The sequence below is a fragment of the Myotis nattereri genome (assembly GCF_964212035.1).
Source record: "Myotis nattereri genome assembly, chromosome: 4".
In the NCBI taxonomy this organism is placed as follows: Eukaryota; Metazoa; Chordata; class Mammalia; order Chiroptera; family Vespertilionidae; genus Myotis; species Myotis nattereri.
The window spans coordinates 63,508,892-63,534,458 of NC_138079.1; the positions used below are offsets into that span (position 1 = coordinate 63,508,892).

Here is a 25,567-nt window from a genome sequence, read left to right on the forward strand (position 1 = left end):
CTGCTCCCACCGCCACTACTCCACGCACTGACGGCGCCAGCCCTGGCTTGTTGATGGCGCTGGCCCCACTCGCACCAGCTGACAGCGCAGAGTGATTGGGGCCAGCGCCAGCAGCGGGTGTGAGTGGGGCCGGCACTGTCGGAGAGGTGGAGAAGCCCTCAGGGGTGATCAGGGTTGGTAGCCGCCGCTCACACCCACTGACGCACCAAGTAATTGGGACCAGCACCAGGCACCAGCAGCAGGTGCGAGCGGCAGCTCCCATGCCAGCTGCAGGTGCAAGCGGGGCCAGCACCGGCAGCAGGTGCAAGTGCTGGGCAGGACCGTGGCACATGGGGGCAAAGAATTTTCAGTAACCACCAGAGGCTCACCCCGATGACAGCGACCGGTGCCCTGCCTTGGTCTCCTGCCCCCGCTCACCTGCTCCACCATCCGCCTTGGCCAACGCCCGCCATGTTCAGCGCACATCATAGCAACCGATTGTTCGGTTGTTTGGTTGTTCCGGTTGTTCCGCCGTTCAGTCTATTTGCATATTAGCCTTTTATTATATAGGATTCCCTATGTTGTACTTTACCTCCCTATGACTATTTTGAAACTACCCATTTGTACTTTTTAATCCTTTCACCTTTTTCACCCAGCCCCCCCCCCCCCACCCCATGCCTCTCCCATCTGGCAATCCTCAGTTTGTTCTCTGCATCTATGTGTCTGTTTCATTTATTTTGTTCTTTAGATTCCACATAAAAGTGAAATCATATGGTATTTGTCTTTCTCTGTCTGACTTATTTCACTTAGCATAATACTCTCTAGGTTTGCCTGTGTTGTCATAAGTGGTAAGATTTTATTCTTTTTCATGGCTGAGTAACATTCCATTGTATATATGTACCACATTTTCTTTATTCAGTTGTTTGTTGATGTATACTTAGGTTGCCTTCATCTCTTGGCTACTGTAAATAATGGTGCAATAAACATAGAGGTGCATATATCTTTTCAAATTAGTGTTTTGGATTATTTCCGGCCAATACACATGCTGGGTCATGTGGTAATTCTATTTTTAACTTTTTGAGGAACCTCTATAATGTTTTCTATAGTGGTTGCAGCAATTTGCAATCCCACCAACAGTACACAAGGGTTCTCTTTTCTCCTATGGAAGTCTTCTGTGTAAGTTTTTTCAATGAGCAATGCAATGCATTTGATTGGTGAATTGGACAGAGGTTACAGAATTTTTAAGGTGAAGATTTTATCTAGTCCACTGCCCTCCTGTTTACTTATGTGGAAACTGAGAGCCAGGGTAGTCAAGTAATTTGCCCAAATTCATATACTTTATCCCATCTGACATCAGAACCTTATTCTTTCTACTTTAGTGCCTCCCTTAAGAGCCATGCTTTGAGAACTGTTATGTGTTTTTTGGTTAAAGTTGTTAATTTGTAACTTACTGCAGCTTCTAGATATGCTATCATTTGGAAGAACTTTTAATTTTTTTCTTTCAAAATCACTCCAATCAGCAAAACCTCAATTCTTGCTTTTTATATCTTTGTCTGTGTTTTACTGGGCAGGGGATGGAGGTAACCTGAGAGCTTATTTCACTGCACTTTAGGAGTTTTTGTGAATAGTAATTTTAAAACTTAAAAGGTATGGTTTTACTGTAACTGTAAGTAATTTAGGTATTATTTCTTACAGAGCTTTTAAAACTGGTAATAGGCAAACTTTTAATCATTATGAAATAATCTCTTAGTTTTATAGCTAGATAAATGTAACGAGAGACCTTCATTTAATTTTAAAATAATGAAAAATTATTCTTAAATGAGATATGAAACTGATACTGCATCTAGAACTTTTCTTTCAAGATAGACTTGTAGCTCTACTGATAGTATTTTTTTTTGGAATCCAAATATTATTTCATAACAGAAGGTATTATTTTACAGCATTGCTTCTCCTTTCCCCCTCCACTGGCCCCCAACTATGTGAACTCCGAAGGGCTGTCCTTTGTCATAATGAATCCCTGTCTCCTTAATCTAGAGAAAGTTCTTTAAGTTGTCAATATTTGAGGAGGGTGTAAGTGTATCATTAGCAGCCCTGGCAGTCCTACAGTCAGAGTTAGGCACTGTTTTCGGACGCTGCAGCACTGACTGCCATGGCTGCAGATCAGGCCTGGAGAGAGGGGCAGGGTCTGATCTGAAGCCTCCGTGGCCGCTGTTGATCAGCCCTTGCCTCTCTCTCTCTCTCTGGGCCTTGTCAGCAGCCATGGGGGCTGCCAAACAGCCTTGCCTCTTTGATTAGGCCTGGAGATAGGCTTAGAGACACTGACTGGCATAGAAACCGACCAATCAGAACCAAATCTGGGTGAACTGTGAGGAGCCTATGGCTGCCTAGGCAGAGCTTTTGATGCTGACTGGCATAGAAATTGACCAATCAGAACCTAATCTGGGTGAACTTCGAAGGCAGAACCTAAGGTGGGGGCTGAGGAGGGGTTTTAAGGGCAACAGCTGTTTGGTGTAAGGTGTAAGAAAGCTGTTCAATTTTTTAATGACCGCTTTGGCAGTATAGTGCATATGGCTGGCTATCAGTCCAGATATAGGGATTGTGTATTTTTGTCTGCCAAGAGCATCTCCTCCTGCTGAAAAAGGCTCCCCCCCCCCCAACTTAAGCAATCCTATCCTATATAATCTACTAATAAAAGGGTAATATGCTAATTATACCGGGTCAACCAGCCATCTTTAGGACATCCGACTTCCTTCCGAACAAAGCCATGGTGGTGGGGGCTGAGGCAGAGGATTAGGGGTGATCAGGCTGGCAGGGGAGGGCAGTTAGGGGTGATCAGACAGGCAGAGGCAGTTAGGGACAATCAGGCAGTCAGGAAGAGACAGTTAGGGGCAATCACTCAGGCAGACAGGTGAGTGGTTAGGAGCCAGCGGTCCCAGATTGCAAGAAGGATATCCGACTGCCAGTTCAATTGGACATTCCCCAAGGGGTGCCCGATTGGAGAGGGTTCACGTTGGGCTGAGAGGAATGCCCCGCCCCCCGTGCATGAATTTTGTGCACTGGGCCACTAGTTCCTATATAAAACTCAAGGTTGACTTACTGTTTTTGATAATACCTTTTTAAAATCAACTGATTTAAAGAGTACCTTTAAATGAAAGGCTACTTTCACTAACTGTATCCCTTTGAACACACAATATATTATGTTTCATAAAATATAAAGGAACTGACTTTTGAAGTCTTCTTTACCCCACACCTGGACCTATACTAGACTTATCTAGTACTGTATTCTTAAGAAAATGTTTTCTTTTTGTTTCAATATTATCAAAGGGATTTGGGGGAAATGGTTCTCTTTACTTCCATAGGGTTTGATGCCAGCGGATAGCTTGAGGAAAATTATTTATACCACCTTGGTGAATTTGTAAGTCATATACAGATAAAATGCTTTCTAATACTTAAAACTCTTCACTAAATTTTCTACTTTTGTGCATAACTTCCCATGTAGTTTTCAGTCCTGTTCTCCTGGGATTTATACATTGGGACCTTACTGTGTCTATTATTTTAAGAGCACCACTCAGAGTGAAACCTGCTGCTTTCTTGTGAAGCTTTCATTGCCCAGCAGGTGAGGGTAGCACTTTCTTTTCATCCCCCTGTCAGTTGTGGTAGCAGCAAGATCGACAGGAGTGTCACTGCTACTCCTAACACCACTGCCACCTCCGCAGCCACACAGAATCAGGGGGAGAAATTCCCCACAGGAATAAGAAAAAGTGTAAACTGGGCTGGGGAGTAGAAGAACCATAGCTACTGTAGTACTCCCCAGTATGTGATCTTCACACCACCATAGATTTCTTCGTAATTCTAATTACAGAGCAACTGCTGTGTAAGCCTTGCTTCCCACTTTCATCTCCACAGCCTGCCTGATCCCGTGATCAGTTTTTACCTTCCCAAACATTTTTATTTTATAAGATTTCTCAAGCACAAGATACAGATTTAAAATATACAAACCCTAAACACCCAAGTTGAAGATGAACATGCCTTAGTACTTCCAGGTGGTCTTTCCTCCAGCATTCCCTGTGGCTCAGTTACAGTGGTTTTTACTGGAAGGTAAAACCAAAGCTGCCGCTAGGATTGAGGCTCCAGAGGACATTCTCACATTCCTAAGGTGATGACTGTCTATACTCCAGGAAGGTTTTCTTTCTTAAAAGTGAGTTTTATTAAATATTTACATGCTTTTAACATTTTAATTTTTAGTTGCTTGTAGTAATTTTCTTGTAAGTGCCCTCTGAGGAAGGTCTGAATTATTTTTTTCCATTTTATAGATGTTTGAATTGAGGTATAGATATTGACTTATATAGAATCATCAGCAAGTTATAAAGGTGATATTGATGAAAAAATGTTGAAATCTGTTCTGTTAGGTTTAAAATTATTTTAAATTATGAATATGCATATATTTGTAGAATAATAACAACTATTAGCATTGTAACTGTTAGAATGAAAAGCAAATATAATAAAAGTAGGTAAATGGGGAGACAAAAGTTGAATTTCAGATTTGAGTTTGAGTCTGTTAGGTAGCATATGGCCAAAATGTCTCTGAGAGATACACTAGGTATTGGAGACATAGAAAACAGAAGATGTTATTTGTGCCCTGCTGTAGTTATTTTCCACTGACAAGTAACACTGAGCAGCATTATGGATGAAAGACATGGAAATACAGTACTTGGCAATAGTATATCTTGTTCTTTTGTCTGCTACTGAGTAGCAATTGAAATGCAGTAATTATTGATGCTTCCATTATAAATGCTCACATATGCTTTCCATTGTTCTTATTTTTACCTTCTACTTCTCATTTATTTTTCTTCTTTCTCTTCTTTTCTACCCTTTCACTTACCTTATTCACTTGCATTTGTAAGAATGAATTTACAGATTTGAAATCTTAAAGAAAAGTTTCCTTCAACTGTGGTGTGTAATACTCAGAAGTATACATTCTATGGCAAATAGCAATCCGAATGAACTTGTCTTGTTGGTTGTTCTGCCACTACCTCCTCATTTTATTTCCTCTTCCTCTGTTGTCATCATTGTTGTAGTTGTTGTCATCATCATCATGTAGATCTTAGGGACACTTTCCAGCTACTTAAGTGGAATTCACTGTCTAAAAATGTGTCTATGTAATTCTCCTCATGTTTTTCCCCTACTACTTTCTTTTTTTTTCACGACTACAGTGGTATCTGAAATCTTCTGTGTGAGACTGGTTCTTTGTAGTTTGTATCTCCCTCAGTTAATATTTGGTTTGCCATCAACTTCCTTTGTATTTCTTATTTTCCTTCATCTTATGAATTTCTATTTTCTTTTTATTTTTCCCCAACCAAGACATTTATTCAGGGAACAGGAAAGTAAAATGCTATAGAGTCTACATGCATTTTGTTATTTGTCATCTTTAATGTTAGGAAATTTACATTTTATTTAATTGGAAGACATGGTAGAGGGACTATGGATAAATACCTTAATATCTAGCATCACTCTGTATGTATATTGGATATTTACTATTGCTGAAGGCTTCTTTTTTAATCTCCCCAGGAAAGGAAGGAGAGGGTATCCAAACTTGAGTCTTTTCGTCATTCAATTGCTGGACTAATTAGGGGTCCAAAATCTGCATTTGGCTCTTCCACAGTAAGTACGATGAACTCTATGTGCTGCTGAAAATAGTCACTGTCTAGCTCTTTCTGATATACCAATGAGTATCACATGTATATATTTCCTTACAAATGGAAAAGTAAGTACCTGTTTTAACTTTTTGTATGTATATGAGTTTGTGCATGCATGTATATAGTAAAACCCTATGTCACATTGATGTAGGGAGAAAAGAAATAAACTTGTATTATAGACTTCCTGTACTACAAATAAATATTACAGGAAGCATTTTATGAACTTTTGTACTTGGTTATAAGAATAGTATAAACAGATCTCTTTTCCAGTGAAACATTTTTATAAACAGATTATTACATATGCATTTTTGCATGTATCATTTTTTATGTCTGTTCATAATTTTTAGAACATTAATTATAAAATTGAAATCTGTTTGAAATTTGGGTGTGGCATATTACAATGATGCATAGAGTATTAGTTATCTTTAGTAATAGTGGCTATCGCCTAACAAGATAAAAAATATTCTTATCCCCTTTATATAGTAAAACTCCAAAATATATTTTTCACTTCATTACCTGTAAAACTTAATTTTTCTAGCCATGCTTTATTGACAGTAGAACTTTACAATTGTATCTTATTGAATGCTGGCCAACACAACAATATTCAATGTAAGTAATTACATGCTTTCCCCATCCCTCTAAGTTTCTACCTAATAATACCTTAGTATTTTTTCTTACCTTTTATAATTTCCTTTTTAAGACAATGTGACTTAGTCTTATTTAGAAAAAGAAAGTATTTCCTAAACATAGATTACTTAAATTTCCATTCATATTTTGGATTTGTTTGCTATAATTCCTTTTGAATATGTGAAACATGTTCCCATATGTATTTACCCGAAACAATAATCTTTTATATGAAAAGTAAGTCAGTTAGCAGGTATTTTAACAAAAAAGGATAAAATTATATTTTTATATAAAAGAGATTTTCTACTTATATTTCAGCCTTTGATGTTGCCATTGTACTTCTTATACACAGTAGTTCTGTGGGAATAGGGAGGGAGCTGTGAACTATTGCAGACCATCTCCTATGGCATCAAATAGCAAATGAAAAGAAAAATAATTATAAGTTAAAGCAACATGATAGAGTAAGTCTCTCTCAAGGCCTATTTCCTACCCTTATTTTCTTAAGTAATTGTTTGACAGTTTTATAGACAAGTAGTAGTTCCTAGGACTTGATTTGTGATTTGACATCAAAATAAGTGTAGGAGATTTGATTAAGAATTTATGATAAGTTCCAAGGATAGTTTTGCAAAATTTTTATTTGAGAAAAGAGTTACTGAGATGAAATATTTAAAAAGTTTAAAGAAGAAAAAAATAGATTTTTGAAAAGAAATGTTCCAATAACTGTTAGCTTTTCATAAAATTGTTTAACAAGTCCATGAACTAAATGGCATAGTTAAGTTGTCATTAACTCACCTTTATTTCACTTAGGTCAAAGGCCTTTGTGCCAGCTGTTTATTGGTGATCTAATTTATGAAAGGTGTCCACCTGCCCCTAATTTTCCTTTTTATGTGCTGTAAGATCAAGCTTGACTTGAGTAAAATGTTTTAAATACTTGAAAACCAAGACCCATTATAAACTCAGGGTTTCCTTCTGCTTGATTCTCAGATGTAAAGGTAGGAGATTGGAATTTAGAGCTTTAGAAGTTTAGCGAGTGACAGAAAAATTAGAATTTATGATTCTGGAAATGGGCTAATACTCTGCATGTTTCTTTTCCCTACAACCTAGGATGCTAAGAACCTTGTGCCCTCAAGACAGGTGTCTAGGATGCAACAGTGGCTTCTGAGACTTCTCATTATGTATATTGCTTTGAAGTTCATAATTATAGGAACATCAGCTTTTGGCTGTAAATCAGGGTTGAACAGAAGATAAAGAGGTTTTGTCTTTTAAGATAGTAATTTACATCTAGAAACAGAGAAATTGAGTTAACTCATTATGATGGAGTTATATAGGGATGCTATCCTAAAAGTATGTTGGGTATATTATGCACAGTCTTAATGAATTAATGGTATAAACATAAGTTTTAAAATATCTGAAGGTATTTATATGTTATTTTCTCCATTTACCTTATTTTCAAGTAAAATAACTAAATTGACAGTGATTGATATTGGTAAACCCTTGGTGTTTACAAACTGCCTTTTCCTGAAATGAATGATAATGCCTTTCCCATAAAACATGTACTTCATTTAGGCATACATTGTGGTCTGGTTTTTAAAATAAATTATCAACATCCTTGAATCCATGAAATGTCCATTGCTTCTAAGAAAACGTTCCCTCTGAATTTGAGAATTCTTGGGACTGTTCACTTCCTGAAGGTCCAGTGCTCACATTTGTGTCTTCATGATGAAGGCAGTCATTATTTCCATCAATTAGGTGCCCTTCATTATTTCCTGATTTATTAGAAATCTCATGAACTAAAAAGATTGAGGCAGCCTGGCTTATGACACTGTGTTACACTGTGAATAAATTTACACAGCTATTTCTCTAAGGCATTAGGTGTCCTACTTATTTAGAGAAGGAGATGTTTTCCTCAAATACATAGGTAACTAAGGTCTTAAGTCTTAATGTGAATGTGAAGGTTTCAGGTGCTAAGCATGATAATCTAAGATGTATAACAATTTATCTAAGGCGCTACTTAGTCATAATTTAAAAATTTTCTGATGTAATATAGTATTTTTTAGAATATTCTAATTTGGTAAAAGTACAATAGAAGGGACATTTTTAATAACTATACAAGTGTTTTCTCTATAAAAACTTTGCAACATTGCATAGTTAACCATATTTAAAATATTTTATGCTGATATACTTCACACAATGAAGAATTCACCATTTTAAAGTGTACACTTAGTAGTTCTTAGTTTACTCACTGCATTGTGCACCATCATCACTACTTGCAGAATACTTCAATGTCCCCAGTAAGATACTTCATACATATTAGTATCAGTTCCCCTCCCCCTTTCCCATTTTCTGGCATTCACTACTTTACTTTTTATCTCCATGGATTTGCCTATTCTGTATATTTCACATAAGTAGAATTATATAATATATGACCTTTTATGTCTATTTTTGTTCAGTTGGTGTAATAGTTTCAAGGTTAATCCTTATTATGACTGAACTAGAGGCCTGGTGCACAAAATTCATGCACTCTGTGGGGCGGGGGCTGTCCCTCAGCCCGGCCTGTGCCCTCTCGCAGGCCAGGAGCCCTCGAGGGATGTCCAACTGACGGCTTAGGGCTGCTGTGGAGGTGGGAGAGGCTCCTGCCACCATGGCTGTGCTCTCCATCCATGAGCCCGGCTTCCGGCTGAGCGGCGCTCCCCCGTGGGAGTGCACTGACCACCAGGAGGCAGTTCCTGGGTTCAGCGTCTGTCCCCTAGCGGTCAGTGCGTGTCATAATGAGCAGTTGAGCAGCCTTAGCATATCATTAGCATATTACGCTTTGACTGGTTTAATGGAGGACCGGATACTTAGAATATTAGGCTTTTATTATATAGGATAATGTTCCATTGTATGGATTTATCACGTATATTTTATCCACTCACCAGCTGATAGATATTTGGGTTGTTTCCACTTTTTAGCTAATATTATGAATAATGCTGTAGTCATCTTTTATGTGAACATATGTTTTTATTTCTCTCAATTGTATCCCTAGGAATTTCTAGGTCACATGGCAATTCTATGTTTAAGTTTTTGAGGAACTGCCAAACTGTTTTCTATAGTGATTGCATCATTTTACTTTCTCACCAGCAATTTCTCCACAATCTCATCAATACTTATTTCCCATTAAAAAAAAATTGTAGGCATCCTAGGGGGTGGTATGTTATTATAGCTTTTACTTGCCTTTTTTCTGAGTACTAATGATGTTGGGCATCTTTTTATATGCTTATTGGCCACTTGTATATGTTCTTTGGAGAAATGACTATTTCCTTTGCACATTTTTAAATTGGGTTACTTTTTTATTGTGGAGTTATAGAGTTCTTTATATATTTTGTGCTGAAGTCCCTTTTCAGATATATAATTTGAAAATGCTTTTTCTCATTTTGTGGATTATCGTTTCACTTACTTGATAGTATCCTTTGATAAAAGTTTTTAATTTTGACAAAGTTCAGTTTATCAATTTTTCTTTACTGGCACATGCTTTTGGTGTCATATTAAAAACAAACAAACCTTACAAATCCAAGGTCATGCAGATTTTTACCCTTGTTTCCTTCTGAGAATTTTGTAGTTTTAGCCCTTACATGTAGGTCTTTGATCCATTCTGTATTAATTTTTATATATGGTATGAGGCAGAGGTCTAAATGTAATCTTTTCAATGTGGAAGCATATTTAATTTAAAATATTAGAAAAAAGCAACAATAGTTTCTCTACTCAATTGAACATACTTAGATTGGAACTTTAAAGTGAAATTTTAGATAAAAATAAAGCAATTACTTGCCTTACATCTAGGGACATGAAAGTAGAATTTGTCCTAATAATATTCCCATTGGACTTGCCATCGCTATTTATTTTAGTGTTCTAAACAGTGCGGCTAAAATGTAGAGCTTTGAGGACAGTCTAACATAGTGGTCGGCAAACTCATTAGTCAACAAAGCCAAATATCAACAGTACAATGATTGAAATTTCTTTTGAGAGCCACATTTTTTAAACTTAAACTATATAGGTAGGTACATTGTTATTAACTTAATTAGGGTACTCCTAAGGCTTAGGAAGAGCCGCCACACTCAAGGGGCCAAAGAGCCGCATGTGGCTCACGAGCTGCAGTTTGCGGACCACGGATCTAACAGATCACTTCAATTAGCAGTCTTGATGGAAGCAAGAATGTCAGAGAATTAGCTGATAGATGAATTTGGCATTAACTGAATATAGTATCTGATGGTAGATGTTTTATATTTATTGTCATGATCAGAGTGGTATTTCAATGTTATATCAGTTTTAGGCATATGGTCTTTTTTTCAATTTACTAAACATCTTAAATAACTTGTGAGTACCTCTGGGTACTGAGGCCTGTTCTACATACCGCATCATCCCATGCTGCAGGAAGTTACAATTTTGCTTTGAGAACTATTTCTCAGAGTCAAGGCAAGAGGTGTTAGATAGGGTTAATTGCATAATCTGAAAGCCTACTGGCAATCATAAGGGTGCATTTCCATTGGAAATCCTTTTTTTTTTTTAACCCTCACCCTAGGATATGTTTTTATTGATGTTAGAGAAAAAGGGAGAGGAAGAGAGAGAAACATTGACCAGTTGCCTCCTGACTGGGGGTTGAACATGCAACCTGTGTATGTGCCCTGGCATGGAAATGAACCCGTGACCCTGCGGTGCATGGGATGATACTCTAGTCCACTGAGCCACACTGGCCAAGGCTCTGTTGGAAGTCTTTTAAATCAGGTTATTTTTAATGAGATCTGTTCTAGTCCTGCAAAGAATATGGTCCTTCTCCAGGGCCATCTTTTTGTTGGAGAAGTTCTATAATACGTGGTTGAGCAAGCAACTTTGGGTTACACCTTACAGCCTCTTGTGAGTGCTAGTTATATATATTAACACCCTTCTAATAGCATCACTCTTTGACAAATGTTCTTTAAAACATTTTAAAAATATTCTAAATACTTTAGAATAAAGCATATCTTAGTCCAAATAATTATTGTTTTAGACATCAGAAGAATATTTAATTACTTAACTCTTCTTAAAATTCATATTTTCTACACTCTATTTGCATATTTTTTTAAATTTTCAAATTACTTTGTAAGATTTTAGGAAGTAAAAATATTGGAAAATAAGGCTATGCTTGCATACTATAGAATAATATATTCAATATGATTTGTTTTGTTTTAGAAAATTAGATAATTATAATTTAGCTATATTTAACTTGCACATTTGCTATAATGTTAGCATTATAGTGCTTGGTTTTCACTGTTGTCATAGGGCATGGTAGTTTTTTATGCATAACATAATAAACTGCTTGTGTTTTTTAGTGTTCTCCTTCAAGTCTAGCAAAGCAACTTTTTATCCTCTCTAATAAGGCATGCTATTTATTTAATTCAGGTTGAATATTTTATATTTTAAACCTTAGTTGTTTTCTTTGATTCTTAAAGTCTTAAATTGCAACCAACCCCCTTTTTTCTGCCCAGACACTAAGATTTAGAAAAACAATGTGGGAAACCACTATTGTCTTCACTAGCAGAGAGGTGTAGACAGAGAACCCGGAAGGCTGGTGACCTTTGAAGCCCTAGCAAAGGTCAGAGCTGTGCACCACCTCTGTTAGTTCAGATAATGGTAGCTGAAGCAACCTCCCCACCTTTAATCATGTAAATCCTTATTGATAAGAATAAGTCTTTGTGTCACTGGAACCTCCCTGCCTAAGGGCTATACTATGGGTGGATCCCGAACCAAATAACAGCCTGGTGAGGCCTGAGCACCAGTGGAAGTCTTTCCTCTTGAGTTGGACTTCCCCGCCTGGCCCCCATTATTTCCAAATTATCTCTTGTCTCTTCTCTTTCATTTGTGTGCAGCTCCTCTTTCAGATCCTGAACCCTGAACCACATGGGACGTGGAGGGAAACATTTACCACAAAACAACAGAGAAATTTTTTATTTTTTTGCATCATACTGTTGCTATACCCGTGCTGAATTCTTCTGTACAATCAGGCATGTTTAGGATGACTGAATAATCTGCTCAGACTTGCAACTTTTGAATCACTAGCATTATCACACATAATTTTGAAGACAGGCTTATCAGGATTTATTTTCTATAAATAAACTATATAAGGGAGCAAATATATTATTTTATATTTTTGCTCAAATGATTAAGACAAGTGACCCAGATCATGTTAAACTGATACTGAGCGTGTCTGATATGACTCAGTGGTTGAGTGTTGACCTAGGAACTAGGAGGGCATGTTCGATTCCTGCTCAGGGGATATACCTGGGTGGCAGGCTCCATCCCCAGGAGGGGACGTGCAGGAGGCTGCCGATTGATGTTGTTTCTATCTCTCTATCCCTCTCCCTTCCTCTCTCTCTAAAAAAATTACCAAAAAAAATTTTTTTTAAAAAAAGGCTTCCCCTCCACTATATCTCTGGCAAAAAACTTAGGTAACCTATCAAGAGGGAAAAATTGTTTTTCCACTGAGGCTTAGAAAGTTGTGATATTTGAGGTAATGAGTAATTATGACAGCTCTTAGGATGTTGTTGCTGATACATCCTACATCATACATTTTATCGAGCCTGCAAAATTACATTGGAATTTTATTAAAGTCATATTAATAAAAATTTTCCTTTTGATGCTTCAGGGAAGTCCCCGAAATATCTGATAGACCCAGACAGGGGACATGTCTGACCTGTCCCTGCATCCACAAATGCACAGTAATTTCAGCCTACATTTCTTAATGGTATTGTAGGGGCTGGGAAGTAACAGGTCCCTGAGCTTCCCTTCCTACCCAGAAGAAGCTAATAAACCCAGAGAACCAGCAATGAAATAGCAATACAAGTTCCTTCCTATTCATTCGTCTTTAAAAACAAACAAACTTCAGCAGTGGTCTTTGAGGATGATTTTTCCCCCAAATATATTTCTTACTTCATAAGCTTTAATGAGTTTCTCAGAGTATTAGCTGAGCTTTTGTATTTCAAATGCCCATCTTACTTAATAAATAATCTGGGTATTGCATTCTCCCAATTCTAAATAAATCAAATTTAGGAAGATAGATTGAGTAGGACAAGAAATCAAGCACATGACATCCTTGTTTGAGATGTTTTCCTGTTATGTGGACCTTTTTCAGAGATAATGATGAAAGCAAGGTCTTTGTAAAGAACTGATACTGAATTTATTTTATTGATTTTTTTCAGAGGTTAAAAAAAAAAACACCTTTAAAAATCTCAAGTAGACTTCCAAGAAGAGTACACATTTGAAACACTTTTACCATAGGCAAGACTTGGAAATATTTCAATTATAGTAAACATTTTGTATTTGCTATGAGATGCACTGTGATAAATTCTTGGAAAAGAAATATTTGGTCTTAGCATTTGGCCTCCTAAAATAACGGATAATTTGCTTTTCCTGCCATGCTCATGGCTTCTATTCTTCCCTTGTTTTCTCCACGTTTGTAATTGCATGTTGGTGGTTGGCAGTGATGTGTCTCCTAAAGTTTTATCTACCTTCGCTGTACAGGATCAGGACCATCCACCCATGTGGCATAGGTAACGGTTAGGAAGTGAGGGGAATGCGGATAAGAATGGGAAGGTACAGAGGCAGGACGGCATTATATGAAGCTGTAGGTAGCACTTCCGTCACATATGACATGGACATCCCACAGCCTGTGTAATTGAGAGCTAATTCCATAAACAGAAATAACTCAATTTAAATAAAAATGTTTTGTGATAAATTTCCCTGATAATCCCCCTTTTTCATAATTCTCTGGTTGATAAATTTTAAATATATGGGTTTGTTTTATGATACATTGAAGACTATATTATTAACTCCAAATGCTGATGTTGTACGTAGCTATGTATGCTAGGCAGAAAAAAACAAATAAATTTAAAATATGAAGGCTATGTATTTGTGCTAAATTTCAATAGCAGTATCCCATGAGATATTTCTTTAAAAATTATGAAAATTTTTTCATTGTATAACTTTTCATTGGTCAATTAAAGGTAGGAACACATGTAAGAAGTACTTGTAATTGATTTACATTTTTACTGGAAAAAATAGCTATTTTTTCTAATTTAGTGTTCTTTTTCCCCCCCATATTTGCTTAGTTTGAATCGATGCCCATAATTGAGAAGCCCCTGACAGAACAGGATTGGTACCATGGTGCAATTCCCAGAATAGAAGCACAAGATCTGTTAAAACAACAAGGAGACTTCTTGGTGCGAGAGAGCCATGGGAAACCTGGTGAATATGTCCTTTCTGTATATTCTGATGGACAAAGGAGACACTTTATCATACAATATGTTGATGTACGTTTCTAATTTAGTTTATATGTATATTCTGATGTAGTCCATGGTGGTAATAAAATGATGAATAGTTTTTGATAAATGCTTGTAACAGAGTTTAGCACTTAATTTGTTTTTGCTGAATTCCTTAAAGGTAGTGCTCCAAAACTCACTAAAATGTTAATCTTATTAAGGAAATATGTACTTTAAAATATTGTAAATTAAAAATAGTTGTTAAAATTTGAATTAAATTTAAATGCATAAATATTTAAAATACTTGAGTTAAATTTGAACATTAAAAACATTTTAAGTTAAAAGTAGAAATAATGTGATTATAAAAAATTTTTTTCTTGGAGATTTTAATTATAAATTTTATGCCCCTAAAACAAGCCTTTGCAATTGCTTTCAAAAGTGGTATTATGAGAAATTTTTAAAGTAGTATTGTATTAAATAATGATAATAAAATTCCTTAATTAGTGGGATAATAGTAGTTGAACAGATTTTCTGATTCATTTAGGATTAGTTTTTCCCCTTTATGTATAAGCTATTGCTTGTTGGCATTAATAAACCATAAATAAAGTTTGATGAAAATTAAAAGGATGATCTATTAACATTACTTCCTCTAATACTTTTATTAAATTGCATTTAGACATTGCTAAACTATGTTTTATACATTCTTTATTAAGCTGTAAGCAGATGAAGGGTAATCTCAAAATTTTGTTTAACTTTATCCACTGAGAAATTTTAATGTTTTTTGCATATGAAGAATTGTTGCCTCTGTTTGTCATTTCTCACTCTATTATTTCAAATGGCACATGTTTTCAAGCTGCTAGTCTATAGAATTTCAGTGTTTGTCCAGTCACTAGGGCAGTGATGGCGAACCTATGACACACATGCATGTCAGAGGTGACATGTGAACTCATTTTTTTGGTTGATTTTTCTTTGTTAAATGGCATTTAAATATATAAAATAAATATCAAAAATATAAATCTTTGTTTTACTATGGTTGCAAATATCAAAAAATTTCTATATGTGACACGGCACCAGAGTTAAGTTAGGGTTTTTCAAAACGCTGACATGCCGAGCTCAAAAGGTTCGCCATCACTGCACTAGAGAGATACTAATTACTTTGCAATAGATTGAGCCTTTATCATTGGATGAATCTCAGACGGGTTCTTAAAATAGATACATTGAGATATTCATACAGGGTGTCCCAAAAAAACGTATACACATTTTAACAGCCTATAGCTCAATTTGAAAATGAATTGTATTTTAATAAGTACTGCCTTTATAGTTATTCGAAGTGTGTGTACACATTTTTGTTTGTATTATAATTTTCACCTTATTGTTAATTTTGCCTAGTATTCACACTTCAACTTGATAATCCTATTTGCTTACTCTCATACATCTGACTTTCTGCTTCTAGTAGTATTTTCATGTCAAACTCTTTTATAATTTGTATATGCCTTTGTAATGGGTGTAGATAAGCTTTCCTATTACAACCTGTGACTATGCTGGCAATATTTATAAAGTGGTACAAGAATTGTAGAGGAAAAATCATAGGTAAAGTATAAACTAACTATAATCTATATAAATGTTTCCTTCTGTATTCTAAGTTTTAAAACTTATTATTTTTATATAGGTTACACATTAAATAAGACAAATATTTTTCTTATGACCACTTCTAGTTTAAATGTAACTGTAGGAATTTAAATTAGTATTAGAAACAAAAAAGGTCTATTTGCAAATTATAACTTGTCTTTAATGCCATTTTTTTAAGTGACTAAAGTGAACTGCATAATAGATTCTAAAAATAAGACATTGCTACAAGTTCACATTTGTAAATTTTATTTGGTTTTCTTTTGTCGTTGACATTTTCAGAGATCTCTGTTAAAGATGAAAGTGCTTTTATTTCTGTAAATGCCTCAGGGTTTTTTTTCCCACTGTTTAATTTTATTTAGTTCCTAATCATGAAATAATAATTGAGCTCTCAAATCAGTTGAAAATAGGAGTTTGAAGGTGATGAAGACTGTGGAGTTTTAAATTCTTTTTCATATGCATAGGTAAATCTTCTGTGAGCTAAAATGATCCCATTTCCTTCCTCATATCCCTGTTGAATAAAGCTGGGGGTACATTCCCAGATATTTAAAAATTGCCTATCATATTCTAATCAAGGAGTTTATAATCTAGTAATCCTATCTAATAAAAGAGAAACATGGTAAGTAGCGTAAGACCGCTACCCTTTCCATTGGCTAATCAGGGCGATATGCAAATTAACTGCCAGCCAAGATGGCGGCCGGCAGCCAGGCAGCTTGAAACTAACATGAGGCTTGCTTGCTTAAGTGACGGAGGACTCCAACGTTCCCCGCCTGCCGCTGCCGGCCTCTGAGCTGCAACTCTAAGCAACTATGTTACAAATATAGAAGCTAAACCGGGGGTGGGCAAACTTTTTGACTCGAGGGCCACAATGGGTTCTTAAACTGGACCGGAGGGCTGGAACAAAAGCATGGATGGAGTGTTTGTGTGAACTAATACATGTTAACACTGCTGCTGGTGAAGGAGCGGAAGGGAGAGCAAGAGAACCCTCCGCTCTTTCGGCTCCGCGGGCCAGATAGAGCAGCCGAACGGGCCGGATCTGGCCCGTGGGCTGTAGTTTGCCCACGGCTGAGCTAAACAAAACCCCAGAAACCTGCTTTAGTCACCGGGCTTCAGCAAGCAGTATCGCAACATTGTTTCAAATAGAGAAGGTAAACAAAGGCCAGAAACCTGCTTTCAGCAGCGGAGGCCTAAGAGCTGGAGCCTCAGAGCTAAAGCTGGCCCAGAATAAAAAAGAAAAAGAAAAAAAGGAGCGGTTGGGAGCTTCAGTCACCCGCCAGCCTGAAAACAGCCCTCAGCCCCTCACCCAGACTGGCTAGGCACCCCAGTGGGGACCCCCACCCTGAAGGGTGTGTGACCAGCTGCAAACAGCCATCATCCCCTCATCCAGGCTGCCCAGCACCCCAGTGGGGACCCCCACCCTGATCCAGGACACCCTTCAGGGCAAACCAGCCGGCCCTACCCGTGCACCAGGCCTCCATATAGTAAAAGGGTAATATGCCTCCCAGCACCAGGATCAGCATGACAGGGGGCAGCGCCCAAACCCCTGATCGCCCTGCTGCTCTGTGTATGACAGGGGGCGGGGCCACAACCTCCCTATCTGCCCTGCTCTGTTCGTGACAGGGGAAGGTGCCCCAACCCCCTGATCAGCCCTGCTCTGTGCCTGATAGCGGGTATCTCCCCAACCCCCTGATTGCCCTGCAGCTCTGTTATGACAGGCTGCGGTGCCCCAACCCCCTGATCAGCCCTGCTCTGTGTGTGACAGGGTGCGGCACCCCAACCCCCGCCCCCCACCCCCCCCCCCCCCCACACACACACACACCGGCCCTGCTCTGTGTGTGATGGGGTAGAGCCATAACCTCCCCATCAGCCCTGCCCTGAGTGTGAGAGTGGCGGCGCCCCAACCCCCTGATCCGCCTTACTCTGTGTGTGACAGGGGGCAGTGCCTTAACTCCCCTATCAGCCCTCCTCTGTGAGTGACAGGGGGAAGCTCCCCAACCCCCCTGATCAGCCCTGCTCTGTGCGTGACAGGGGGCAGCGCCGCAACCCCGATTGGCCCTGCTCTGTACGTGACGGGGTGGCGCTGCAACCTGCCCATCAACCCTGCCTTGAGTGTGACAGGGGCTGGTGCCCCAACCCCCCAATCAGCCCTATCCTGTGCGTGACTGAGGGTGGCATCGCAACCTCCCGATCCGCCCTGCTCTTTGCATGACAGGGGCGGCGCCCCAACTCCCCAGTCAGGCCTGCTCTGAGCCTGACCAGGGGCTGCACCTAGGGATTGGGCCTGCCCTCTGCCACCCGGGAGCAGGCCTAAGCCAGCAGGTCCTTATCTCCCGAGGGGTCCCAGACTGCGAGAGGACTGCCCCCTTCCCCCCGAGTGCACAAATTTTTGTGCACCGGGCCTCTAGTAAATTATAAAAGCTGTACATAAATGAGGGGATAGGTGTCCTAAGAGAGGAAGACGTAAAAATTATGAGATTTTAGAGAATGTAAAAATATCAAATAGTGGATTGGTGAAAAAAGCAGATTTAGAAGACTTGGGTTCCCATTCCAGCTTTTCACTTTACAAGCTCTATCTTTGGTAAATAATGGGGTTAATAGCTTATACATTGATTATGAGAATCAAATTAGTGAATATATACTTTGTAAGGTGTGGAGTGCTATGCAAATATTAGGTAATTTTTCTAATGTTTGATGACTCTAGTTGAGAAAAAAATACCAATATTACTTTGTAAGAAATATAATGTAATTGGAAATGTTAATTAATTTTTTTTTGTTTCTATGAGATTTATTTGTGAAATTTAAATAGTAAGAAAGTGTTTTAGAATTTATATAGATACTCACTTTGTGGTGATTTGGAATCAAACCTGCAATATTTCTGAGGCATGCCTATATTTAGATTTGAGGTCTTCACTGATCACAGATAATATTATTTTTAGTAATATTGCCTCTGTCAATCAAAGTCTAGGATAGAAATTATTTTAAAGCTTTATTTTTGAATGCATGTCACAGTAACTTCTCAACATGGTGTGAAACTGCCATTATGACTGAATAAGATGGACATGTATACTTTCCATTTTTACATTTTCACTATGCTAGCACAGATTATCTATTGTTTTAGCTAGTTCAAGCAAGAAGAACTGTACCTTGTAGTGTAACCAAACATATTAATTTCACAAAGCCCAACCCTATTAATTTCACAAAGCCAGATGTATAAACATATCTAAGAGTATTTGAATTTAAGTTTAATTTGTGTTACTGATCTATTCCATAGTTACTAGCCTATTTGTGGTGCTTGATGTAGGATGATATTTAGAGTTTTTACCTAAAACTGTTTATTTGTGGTCATAAATGTTGATAGATTTTCATAGTGATTCAAATAGCTTTGTTCTATTTGATAAGTAAATATATATTTATCAAATCTTTGCTTTTGTATATTATAAACAAAATATTAAATACATAAAACAGAAAATACATGTGATAAAACAAAAGTACTCCAGAAAGAATTTTTATGCTATTATAGGAAAGTGCTGATTTGTTTATCTGACACATATTTACTAAACACTCATTTCCGCAAAAAGTAAGTGCATGGAATTTATATATGCATTGTAAAGGAGATGAAATAAAAAATTGTGTAACCTACTTCTCAGCTTAAAACTGAGTAGGTGAGACATTGGTAGAACTTATTAACTGAGAAATATTAAAGATACAAATGAAAAATGATTGAGTCAAAATTTTGAATTAAATGCAGTGATAAATTAAAAATAATAACATAATAAATATTTTAAAATAAAACAGCAATAAGCCTCTATGTAATGGTATAACGTCTTTTATTTCTTCACTGGAGGCCTGGTGCACGAATTTGTGCACCAGTGGGGTCACTCAGCCTGGCCTGAGGGATTGGGCTGAAACCAGCTCTCCAACATCCCCCAAGGGGTCCTAGATTGTGAGAGGGTGCAGGCCAGGCCGAGAGACCCCACCAGTGCATGATCGGGGCCAGGAAGAGACACGGGAGGTAGGCCATCTGGAGAAGGACTGCAGGAGGTCTCCAGGGAGTGTCCAGCCTGTCTTGTTCAGTCCCAATTGGCCGGAACGTCTGCTCCCTGGTAGTCAGTGCACATCATAATGAGCAATTGAGCAGCCTTAGCATATCATTAGCATATTACACTTTGATTGGTTGAATGGACGACTGGACACTTAGCATATTAGGCTTTTATTATATAGGATAGGATTCATTCATTCATTCATGCATGCATGCATGCATGCAGGAAATACTGTTTGAGCAAGTACTATGTAAGGCCCAGGGATATGGGCCAATAAAAAAATTAACACAAAAGTAGAGGTTGTAATTACTATGTGAAATTTTGGATAGCTCAATGTATTAAATCAGCATTCATTCAACAGATATTATTGGATTTCTGTCATAAGCTACAGTCCATTTTGAGCTGACAGATTTAGTCTCCGAATGTACTCATTAGATTTACTTTGTTTTGTTGCCACAATCTCTAGACTCTTTGAACTATCTTTAAATTCATGCTGTGGGACTTATGGAAAATTAAGTGAAAGCAAGTAGAAAGCCAAAACTTGTTTAGATAACAGTTAATTCCAAGTGTGTGGCCTTATCACATTGTTACACTTGGGATTATTTAACCATTCTACCATAACCATTCAAGGACTCAAAAGAAGGCAAGCAGTAGATTTAAGTCAAAATGACACTGATTTTCTTTGATACATGACTTAGGAAACTACATACACACACACACACATTCAGTATATATATATATTTTTTTTTTCAGAGATGAAGGGAGAGGGAAAGCTAGAAACATTAATGATGAGAGAGAATCATTGATCAGCTGCCTCTTGCACAGCCCCTATTGGGGATTGAGCCCACAAGCTGGGCATGTGCCGTGACCAGAAAGAACTGTGACCTTCTGGTTCATAGATCAGTGTCCAAAACCTTATTAATGTTAATTTCCAGGAAACACTAATTGAGTGAGTATTCTTAGGGCCCAGGGATATAATGGTGAAGCCTACTTACAGTCTAGAGAGGAGGCTTACAGTGCTATGAAAACTTTTAACTAGGAAAGTTAAGAAAGCTAAGTTTGAGACACATCTGAAAATGAATAAAAGTTGGGAAAAGCCATATCAAACCTTATTAATATTTTTCCCCAATGCTTCCATGTGTACTGGTTTAATTAGTTATTTGTAACTATTCAGCATGCTATTTTTATTTGAGAAAGCCAAAGTGTACGTCTTACATTTTTTGGTATTTTACCAAAAAAAGTGTTGTAGTCTCTTGTTTCTAATCAGCTTATTCATCTTAGTCTTTTTCAGAAATTATTTTTCCTTTCATTTTTTTTCCCTTAAGCCTGCTTATCCTTGATTTTGTTTTAGGGGATCTACTCAGGCAACTTATACATACCTTGAATCCCCTTCTCATTTTTGTGTGTTTATTCTGTTCTGTTTGACTTCCTTGTTATTATGAAATATGTATAGCAACAAAAACTGATTTATATGTATTTTTCATCTATATGTGTGATTGATTCTTAAGTTGCACAGTGATAACTCAGGAACAATTCTAGCTGTAATAAATGTTTTAAAAACAGAAGTAATATGTACTCTGGATAGGAACCCAAAAATATGTATTATGAATGTGTGCTTTATAATAACACCCCCATATGGGGTTCAGTATATATTCTTTGAGATTTTAAAAATATATTCTAAATATATATATATATATATATGTTTTATTTTACAAAAACTGAGTCATACACAATATATATATTGGTTAATCCTCACCCAAGGGTATTTTTTGCATTGATTTCTTTTTAGAGAGAGTGTAAGGGGGAGAGAGAGAGATAGATACAAAGACAGAAAAACATCAGTGTGAGAGACACATGGATAGGTTGCCTTCCCCACTCACCTCGACTGGACCTGGGGTGAAATCTGCAATCCAGGTATGTGTCCTTGACCAGGAATTGAACCCACAACCTTTTGGTGTGTGGGTCTGACACTCTAACCAGTGAGGCACTGGCCAGGGCCATACTTCTTATTTTTTAATTGACATTTTATGTGATATTTAAGACATGCACTGACAATAAAATGATCTTTGTAGAAATTTATTATTTTTTATTGCTTCTTTTTGGATTCACATAAGAGATCATTAGTAACAATCTTAGCTCCCAAGAGAAGTCTTACTTAAAAGTTAGTCTGAACTCTCTGAGTCATGTTATTGTTAAAGAATGCAGAAAAACCCATTTATATGTGAATCCAACTTCAGGTCATTTGAGCTATAAGAAATTTATACTCCTCTGCACAAGGTCAATTGCAATTTTCAGAATTTTGAGTATATCAAGAAACAAGTCCTCAAGAGTTTTAATGTCTGTACTATTCTTGGCCTCTTAGTTGCTTAATAAGCACACAGTCTTAACATCATTTTTAAATTCATTACTTTATTTTTATCTTTAAGGAAGTGAATTAATTGGTTTGCACTGTGTTCAGATTCAGAACTTCACTAATTCCGTGATTGCTTTAAAAAATAATTGCTACGGATCAGTTTCTTATTTCAGCCCATGAAGGAAGTACTGTTGCTTGCATTACTCACTGTATTGGCACATCAGAATTACTATGTCAATGGCAGAAAACTGCCTTTAAATTGAAAACTAGATACGCTCTTAAAAGGAAACTGAAAAGTCCCATTATTTTATTCACTTTTTTCCTAGTTATAAGAGGTATATTAGAAGTTTATATAAGGCATTATGATGCTAGTGTCTGATTCGAAATTTCATTCTGTGTGAACTTCATGACATTGCTTTCTATTAAACATTGTACTTGATATTGAACTTTCTAGTATTCATTTCTAATTTGTCTTGTTGCTTTAACTTTAGAGCCATTTTCTATGCACTGCATTTCATTCAGTCACACATGTTTATTTATTCAGGCAATATATGTCAGGCACTGTTCTAGACCACGGGGATACTGTGATGAATAAAATAAATGTAAAGATTTATAACCCCATGAACTCTATTTTTAGAGGAGGAGGGGATAGATAATTAAACAGAATAAGTAAGCAAAATATATATGATGTTAGGTAGTGATAAATTCTAAGCAGGAAAATTCAGTGAGAAAAAGGAGGTAAGAAATGTAGTTGGGATGAGAAAATGGATATTGAATATTGTGTAGGGTGGCCAGAGTAGGCCTCACTGAAAAGGTAACATTTGATGAGAGACTGACATTAAGTACGGAAGCCATTACCCATATGTCCATCTGAGGACCTGGTTCAAGCAGCAAATGTATATGTTCCGAGAAAGGAATGTATATAGTACATTTATAAAACAAGAAGGAAATGAGTGTGGCTATGGTGGAATGGGGTAGTGTTAATAGATGAGGTAAGAGAGATGATAGAGCACAGAATAATATAAAGAGTGCATAGACTGTGGTAAAGACTTTGGCTTTTATTCTAAGGAGTTAAGAATTTTGAATAAAGTAATGTAATGATACAACAGGATCCCCTGGCCTCTGTGTTAAGAGTAGACTGAAGGAAGACAAAGGGAGAAACAATATACATATGTATATTTAACTTTATAGAGGAATAATTGACAAATATAATCATGTGTTTAGAGGGTACAATGTAATGATTTATTACACATTGTAGAATGAATACCAAGATCAAGGTAATTCACATCCATTACCTCACATAGTTTACTGTTAACCATTGTTAAGTGTGTACTTCAGTAGTATTAAGTGTATTAACATTGTACAACAATAGTTTTTCATAAATGTAACTTAATTTATTAGTGAATGTAGTCATGCTGAAACAATGACTTTACATTTATTCTACTTTATTGCTTTTTCCCCAGAGTTTGTATCGATTTGAAGGCACTGGTTTTTCGAACATTCCTCAGCTTATAGATCATCACTTTACAACCAAACAGGTCATCACAAAGAAATCAGGTGTTGTTCTGCTGAATCCTATTGTTAAGGTAGGTATATATATATATGCACATTTGTTTTCTTTTTATAAAGAATGCTTTGTTGGTTAAAATTTTTCACAGTAAATAAAGTTCTTAGATTTTTTTTATAGAAGTTTGGGTTTTATAGGGTTTTGTGGTTACTACTCGTGCAAATACAGTTGAAGCAATTTCCTTGGTTTTGTTTCAAATGGTTTCCTCTTTATTCAATGTTTGCTAGGTTACAAATGGCGTAGCTCCCCCACTCCACCTCACCCCCAGCTTTTCTTGAAAGACTTAAGATTTTTCTTCACTTTATAAGGTTCAATCTTTCAAAGGTTTAGTTTATATAAGATTCTAAGATGTCCAAGAAATTTCTAGAAATCATGAGCAAATTAGAATTGTAATTCTGGTTGTTATGTTTACAATATATTATAAGAGATTGGAAAATTTAAAAACTATTTTGCTCCTCTTAAAGGCAGTAAGTGATAACTTCCCTTAACTGCAGTTCTCAACCTGTGGGTCGCGACCATCGGAAAACACATATAGCATATCAGATATTTACATTATGATTCATAACAGTAGCAAAATTACAGTTATGAAGTAGCAACGAAAATAATTTTATGGTTGGGGGTCACCACAACATGAGGAACTGTATTAAAGGGTCGCGGCATTAGGAAAGTTGAGAACCACTGCCTTACAAGTACAGTGAAATTAGACAACCAATGGGTGCGGGCTGCCTGTCACTTCTTGAGCCAATTTGGCAGAGACAGGGTTGAATCATATACTAGTATGAGTGTTATTCCAATATGTCGGCAGTATGGGAGAGCAGTAGGTCATCCACGAAAATCTGCTCAGTACCCGCCACATAAGCCAGCTGCCTATATGGGGTAGAAGGACGAAGGTTGCATGGGGAAGTAGGCAAAAGAATAAGATTGGGTATGCAGGCATGGGGAAGTAGGCAAAGGAATAAGAATGGTTAAAAATTACAGGCAATGTGGACTCGGGTTTGCAAAGGGCAGGGGGCATCCAGGACTCTATTGTTCCCTTTCAGCCACAAGGTTTTTCATCTTCCCATGATAATAGGCAGCTCCTGGATGGGAAGGATAGGACGCATTTCAAGGTGAGCTCCCAGGTCCCAGACTCTCAACGGACTGGGATAATGCTCTAGAGAATGGCGATTTTTCATCTATTTTTATACATTGCAATTAAAGGAGGAGAGTAGGTGGGTTACATGAAATCCATTGGTGATAGATTAGGGAGGTGGGAGAAAGCAAAGTGGTGGGGTGGGGGGAACCTCTGGGATTGGATAAAGAATAAAATGATAGACACATACTTCTTTTACTCAGGTGGATACAGGATAGTGAACAGTCAACAATAACATGATAACAATAACAACGAAGGAATTTATGGTCTCTGTCCGGGC

The 25,567-nt window shown here is 37.2% G+C and overlaps 1 protein-coding gene across 1 annotated transcript in view; it reads left to right on the top strand.

Annotated features, from left to right (window-relative positions):
- FER (FER tyrosine kinase) overlaps nt 1-25,567 on the top strand; it is a 295,282-nt gene that overhangs the window by 106,709 nt on the left and 163,006 nt on the right. The window contains exons 10-12 of the mRNA XM_081090052.1: nt 5,548-5,640; nt 14,420-14,620; nt 24,052-24,174. Coding sequence (XP_080946178.1) covers nt 5,548-5,640; nt 14,420-14,620; nt 24,052-24,174 — 417 coding nt within the window. The remainder of the gene's footprint in view (nt 1-5,547; nt 5,641-14,419; nt 14,621-24,051; nt 24,175-25,567) is intronic.